Source organism: Littorina saxatilis, linkage group LG2 (assembly GCF_037325665.1).
Source record: "Littorina saxatilis isolate snail1 linkage group LG2, US_GU_Lsax_2.0, whole genome shotgun sequence".
Lineage (NCBI taxonomy): Eukaryota > Metazoa > Mollusca > Gastropoda > Littorinimorpha > Littorinidae > Littorina > Littorina saxatilis.
This window is the reverse complement of record NC_090246.1, coordinates 14,815,561-14,822,882: the sequence shown is the minus strand read 5'-3', so window position 1 is coordinate 14,822,882 and position 7,322 is coordinate 14,815,561. Positions and strand designations below refer to the sequence as shown.

Here is a 7,322-nt window from a genome sequence, read left to right as displayed (position 1 = left end):
ACAAACACACACACAAACACTCACATACACACACTAACACACACTCACATCCACATAACTACGCACACACAAACATATACACACGCATACACCCACACACACACAAACCCATGCTTGTGCACATAAACACGCAAACACATACACGCCATGCACGCGAGACAAATGCAGAATGGAGGAGATGACGTCACATGCATTGACGTAAACACATTGCGACGTCGTCTAATTGCGCGAACATAACTGCTGTAGTCTCGTAAATTCTACCCTAACAATATCGGTCCTGGGTGGCGTTTGATCAAAAATCGAAGAATTGGTCGGCACCCACCGTATTTTAGTTAGTATGTTCCCATTTTTTCGTGAACTTCCATACCCAACTGTAGCCCGAGTTAGGGCACAAAGATTCCTTCTTTACCATGTATTATCGGCATGAACATTTCTCAAGTTGATTACAGTATAGCGTTCGTGGGATAATCAGGGTCCCCACTGGTTTTTAGAAACAAAATTCCATGACTTTTCCATGACTTTCCATGAGCCTCAATAACATTTTCCATGGTACAACTGATACCGGTTTCGGTCGAAGGGAGATAACCATGACAGCGAGTCTTCAGCTGTGGAAACCTTGTTCAGCACACCAACACCGGAAAACGTATTCTAGACTTTTTCTTTGGCGTATTTTGTGCGTATGTCGCGTATTTGCGTACCGATAATAATTTGGCGTACAAAATACGCCCAAATCGTACTGGTAAACAGGTCTGGGTATGTTACTGGAACGTTTAATTTATGACAAAACAAAACGTTACGCTCACTGATGTTCGACCCAGTGGTCAAACTTATCTGACAAATTGTCCAGAAACCCGCTCAGCAGACACAAGCGAGACAATGAGTGAGAAGGTGAAGAGGAGGTGGGGAGAGGGTTGGTGTTAGAGGAAAGGGGTCAAATAAAGTGCACTTTAATAGTGCAGATACACCTTTCTAATGGTTAGATGAATTGTCTCCCTTGCTTCATAATTATTTTGATCTCCAGCTTTATTACTTTTCCGTGTTTGGTTAGACTGGTGGAGCAGATTATTGACTCTAGGGAATAAATCCGGGACTGAAAAATGTCATAAATCCTGAACCAAAAACACAAAAAAAGAGAGAGAAAACAAAAAGGCCATAACTTAATCGAATCCAAATTTTCCGGCATATACCGGCAGAATCCCACCTATGTAAATCTCTTGCCAAACGTGGGGGTCGAACCCACACCGATAGCGACATCTGGTTTCAAAGCCAGCGCCGCTACCAACTGAGCTATCTCCCCGCCCCACAGTGCTGCCTGACTGTACTTTCTACACCACTAGGTGTAGCACTGCTGACCAGTTGGATACAACATCAACAGCAGGTATGAATTGATAATTCTCAGGCGTAAAGCAAAATATGGTGTGGTTCCTGCGTGGGGGTCGAACCCACACCGATAGCGACATCTGGTTTCAAAGCCAGCGCCGCTACCAACTGAGCTATCTCCCCGCCCCACAGTGCTGCCTGACTGTACTTTCTACACCACTAGGTGTAGCACTGCTGACCAGTTGGATACAACATCAACAGCAGGTATGAATTGATAATTCTCAGGCGTAAAGCAAAATATGGTGTGGTTCCTGTTACCTGACATAACATAATTTTTCCTGCCAACCCTAAACTTTTTTTCCATGAACAAACATTTCTTAAAAACAAATAAATCAGACACATACGCTACCAGAGAAAGAGACTGAACTGGCCACAGACTTGAGCACTTATAAAACAAGAAGGGCAAAGCCCATACGACTCACATGCTTGACCTCGACCTTTAGGGTAACTAAACCTAGCAATGACATCATACACTAAGAACTGCTTTACACATTTTTCCTACCAAAATACATGTGACCTTGACCCACGGTCAAGGTCATCCAAGGTCATGCAACACAAAGCTGTTAATTCAAGACATAGGAAGTACAATGGTGCTTATTGGCTCTTTCTACCATGAGATATGGTCACTTTTAGTGGTTCACTACCTTATTTTGGTCACATTTCATAAGGGTCAAAGTGACCTTGACCTTGATCATATGTGACCAAATGTGTCTCATGATGAAAGCATAACATGTGCCCCACATAATTTTTAAGTTTGAAACAGTTATCTTCCATAGTTCAGGGTCAAGGTCACTTCAAAATATGTATACAATCCAACTTTGAAGAGCTCCTGTGACCTTGACCTTGAAGCAAGGTAAACCAAACTGGTATTAAAAGATGGGGCCTATTTTGCCCTATATATCATATGTAGGTGAGGTATTCAATCTCAAAAACTTCAGAGAAAATGGGAAAAATGTGAAAAATAGCTGTTTTTTAGACAACATGTATGGCCCCTGCGACCTTGACCTTGAAGCAAGGTCAAGATGCTATGTATGTTTTTTGGGGCCTTGTCATCATACACCATCTTGCCAAATTTGGTACTGATAGACTGAATAGTGTCCAAGAAATATCCAACGTTAAAGTTTTCCGGACAGACGTCCGGACGTCCGGACGGACGGACGGACGGACGGACGGACGACTCGGGTGAGTACATAGACTCACTTTTGCTTCGCATGTGAGTCAAAAAAGTTGTTAACCTACCTACTTTTTCTATTTTCTTCCATATATATATACGACTTAATTGTGTCTGTCTGTCTGGCTGGCTGGCTGTCTGTCTGTCTGTCTGTCTGTGTGTGTGTGTGTGTGTGTGTGTGTGTGTGTGTGTGTGTGTGTGTGTGTGTGTGTGTGGTGTGTGTGTGTGTGTGTGTGTGTGTGTGTGTGTGTGTGTGTGTGTGTGTGTGTGTGTGTGTGTGTGTGTGTGTTCACGATGCACGGCCAAAGTTCTCGATGGATCTGCTTCAAATTTGGTGGGCATATTCAGGTAGACCCCGGACACAACCTGGTCGATGAGAATTTTCAACACGTGCTCTCAGCGCGCAGCGCTGAACCGATTTTAGTTTTTCTGTTCATCTTCCCAGATCCATTCCCAGTAACTCTTCCTTATCTTCTCCAGTGTTTTGCGTTTATCTCCCTTCCTTCGTGTGGCGTCAATCCATATTCCCGTTACTATTTTTAGAAGGTCACTGTCCACAACGCTTTCATCCCGGCGAAGCCGGATATTCCCGTTACTATTTTTAGAAGGTCACTGTCCACAACGCTTTCATCCCGGCAAAGCCGGGTATTCCTCTACTTCTTCCCCTCTACTTCATTCGGCTCTACTTCTTCCCAGTACCCGGCGAAGCGGGTATTCATTCTAGTTCAACATGTTACTTGAACCATCACTTAACTTTATTTTAATTTTTTTTCCCCCTTACCACAGTGCTTCCATTCTGCATGTTGTGAAAATCCTTGTGAGAGTGGGCGCAAAAGTCCACACAGGCGGTGACACCAGAGAAAGGCTTTCCCTTCTCGTTGCCAAGTCTGCACATACCTGCCTGCTCCTCAAACTTGATCTGCAACGTAAACGTGAACATAAGCACAAAATACAGTGGAACATCCCTTTTCTTTCTTTCTTTATTTGGTGTTTAACGTCGTTTTCAACCACGAAGGTTATATCGCGACGGGGGAAGGGGGAGATGGGATAGAGCCACTTGTCAATTGTTTCTTGTTCACAAAAGCACTAATCAAAAATTTGCTCCAGGGGCTTGCAACGTAGTACAATATATGACCTTACTGGGAGAATGCAAGTTTCCAGTACAAAGGACTTAACATTTCTTACATACTGCTTGACTAAAATCTTTACAAACATTGACTATATTCTAAACATCCCTTTTAAGACCCCTCATTATAAGACTCTCTCCCTGTCAAGATCCTGTTTTCTCAGATAGTCAGTTCATAACCTCTGTACATTTACCATCATTTTAAGACTCCCTCCTTTTTAAGACCTCATTTTCTCACACTTCTCTTAAAGCAAGACATTACTCTAGCTGAAAAAGTGCAAACAAATATTGTATGGTATTTTGAATTCCAGTGTTGATCTAATCCAAATAAAGTCACCCAAAAATTCATCTCATTTTCAGACTTGGGAACCCTTGCTTTGCACTTGGAGTATTCTCAAACTTGGTGTATTTTCAGAAAAATGAGCGTACTCCACACAGCATTTGAACATCCATGATTGCAACATGCTTCACACGCGTCCTTCGCACTGTTAATTATGTTTACCAGGGCCGGACTACCGGGGGGGTTATGGGGGTTGCGCAACCCCCCCCCCCCCCCCCTAGCCTAAACATGTACCTTACTTATTTAATTTTTTTTTTATTATTGCTTATTTTATGCCGTTTTATGCAAGGAGCGACCATTTTCTTATCTCAGAATATGACCTACCCGTCAGCTTCAGGGGGCTTCGCCCCCTGACCCCCACAACGAGGGGGGTGGGGGGTGGGCTCTAGGGTTTCCGGACCCCCCCCCCAGCCAAAAAATAAAAATATTGAATGAGGTATGCATTTCTTTATTTTACATTGAGTTTCAATTTTTGGGGTATTAATCAGTGACAAAATCTGCTGCCTGAAACTGGTAATGATCATCCTCAGAATGCACCAGATTGCACCATTTTGCACCATTTTTTTCAAAATTTTCCGGGGGGGGCAAGCCCCCGGACCCCCCTAGCAAGCTAGGGGCTTCGCGCCGTCGGCTCGGCGCTTCGCGCCTTCACACCCATATCTTCACAATATACTTTTGAAAAAAACCAGTCATAAAATGAACTGATCCGCCCCTGCCGCCAGGGGGGATATCCCCCTGGGCCACCACTGGCAACCCCCCCCCCTCCTCTTCGCCTAGTCCGGCCCTGTTTACCACTGCATTTTATTTAAAACAAATGCTTCTTTCAATGTTTACTGACAATAACTGTAATCATGTGTCAAAATACTGGATCGCCTTCGGGAATGCGCTTGTGAAGAAAAGTAGTCTAGGAATTTTTCTCGTCGTATTTTTTTCCACTGACCGTATTCAAGACAATCATGCGTACAAAATACGGTGAAATCGTATGGGTTCCCATGTCTGCATTTTCTCCGTCTGTCTTTGGCTGTTTTTTGGGTGTGTTTTTTCTCTATTGACCTTTTCGTCTCCTGTTTTCTTTATAATGCATTTTAATTTTAGTTTGTTAAAGAAGCAAATTATTAATAATAACAATGATTTCCTTTCACTTTTCTCTTCCCAACACATCCTTCACACACACACACACACACACACACACTCACACATGCATGCATACACACACACGCACATGCGCACACACACACACACACGCACACACCTGGTTACGGTAGGCATCAGGAGCGGCAGCCTTGTACACAGGTCCCACTTGAGTTGCCAATTCCTGCAGATGCTCTTCAATTTTTTCCTCCTGTGAAAAAGCATAAAGAGAGGAAGTCAAAAAAAGATCTTGCTGATAATTTTTGTGAATGTAATTTAATATATATTGTTGATTCTTTCTATATGTAGGGTGTCTAAAACAAAAGTACCCTAAAAGACATTGAAACATCAGTACCAAAAATGGAAAAACTAAGAGAAGGGACAAAGAAATCCGAATGACAACACCGTGGTTCCAACAGAATGGAGCCCCACCACATTCTGAGAGAAATCCAGAACATCCCACAGGAAACATTCCCCAATGTAATGAACAATATGGCAATGAGAATGCAGTCTGTCATTGGAAAACGGGGTGGCTACATTGATCACGTGGTGTGAAGAAACTGACGATCTCAACTGAAAGCTGTGAACTGGGGACAAAACTTCTATGAACTGACAAGAATATCACGCAAAAATGATTTCAACAAAATTACTGACTTGTCTGTAGTATTGAAATAAAATCGGGTACTTTTTTTTAGAGACCCTGTATGTCTTATAAGAGGGGTTCCACTGTATCCAGCCACAGCTCAAAGTAAGGGAATATCTGCTACAGTTTGCGTTAGATGGACTCTCGTTCATTCAGTAGCTGTTCCTGTCAATACAGAAAGCTGTACCACTTATTCAAAGCAATTAAACCAGAACATTTGACACAAATAGACAATGTTTGGAAATAACTCTGTTGGGTGTGTATGGGATGTGAAAGAGCGAGTTAAACTTTCCCACGTGACAGTACAGGCCAGTCACTAGTGAAGGGTGTGTGTGAAACACGTGACAGTACAGGCCAGTCACTAGTGAAGGGTGTTTGTGAAACACATGACAGTACAGGCCAGTCACTAGTGAAGGGTGTGTGTGAAACACGTGACAGTACAGGCCAGTCACTAGTAAAGGGTGTGTGTGAAACACGTGACAGTACAGGCCAGTCACTAGTGAAGGGTGTGTGTGAAACACGAGACAGTACAGGCCAGTCACTAGTGAAGGGTGTGTGTGAAACACGTGACAGTACAGGCCAGTCACTAGTAAAGGGTGTGTGTGAAACACGTGACAGTACAGGCCAGTCACTAGTGAAGGGTGTGTGTGAAACACGTGACAGTACAGGCCAGTCACTAGTGAAGGGTGTGTGTGAAACACGTGACAGTACAGGCCAGTCACTAGTGAAGGGTGTGTGTGAAACACGTGACAGTACAGGCCAGTCACTAGTAAAGGGTGTGTGTGAAACACGTGACAGTACAGGCCAGTCACTAGTGAAGGGTGTGTGTGAAACACGAGACAGTACAGGCCAGTCACTAGTGAAGGGTGTGTGTGAAACACGTGACAGTACAGGCCAGTCACTAGTGAAGGGTGTGTGTGAAACACGAGACAGTACAGGCCAGTCACTAGTGAAGGGTGTGTGTGAAACACGTGACAGTACAGGCCAGTCACTAGTGAAGGGTGTGTGTGAAACACGTGACAGTACAGGCCAGTCACTAGTGAAGGGTGTGTGTGAAACACGTGACAGTACAGGCCAGTCACTAGTGAAGGGTGTGTGTGAAACATGTGACGGTACAGGCCAGTCATTAGTGAAGGGTGTGTGTGAAACACGTGACAGTACAGGCCAGTCACTAGTGAAGGGTGTGTGTGAAACACGTGACAGTACAGGCCAGTCACTAGTGAAGGGTGTGTGTGAAACACGTGACAGTACAGGCCAGTCACTAGTGAAGGGTGTGTGTGAAACACGTGACAGTACATGCCAGTCACTAGTGAAGGGTGTGTGTGAAACACGTGACAGTACATGCCAGTCACTAGTGAAGGGTGTGTGTGAAACACGTGACAGTACAGGCCAGTCACTAGTGAAGGGTGTGTGTGAAACACGTGTTCAAGGAGCAGATGTAGAAAGCTTGCCTCAAAATCAAAACACAAGAATTGTAGGTTTGTTTGTTTGTTTGTTTGCTAAACGCCCAGCCGACCACGAAGGGGCCATA

At 44.1% G+C, this 7,322-nt stretch overlaps 1 protein-coding gene across 1 annotated transcript in view; it reads right to left on the bottom strand.

The window, feature by feature from the left end:
- The window catches only part of LOC138958276 (methylcytosine dioxygenase TET-like), a 38,406-nt gene that overhangs the window by 12,398 nt on the left and 18,686 nt on the right, over positions 1–7,322 (bottom strand). The window contains exons 7-8 of the mRNA XM_070329385.1: positions 5,270–5,359; positions 3,333–3,470 (exon numbers count right to left, since the gene is read on the bottom strand). Of these exons, the coding sequence (XP_070185486.1) occupies positions 3,333–3,470; positions 5,270–5,359 (228 nt within the window). The remainder of the gene's footprint in view (positions 1–3,332; positions 3,471–5,269; positions 5,360–7,322) is intronic.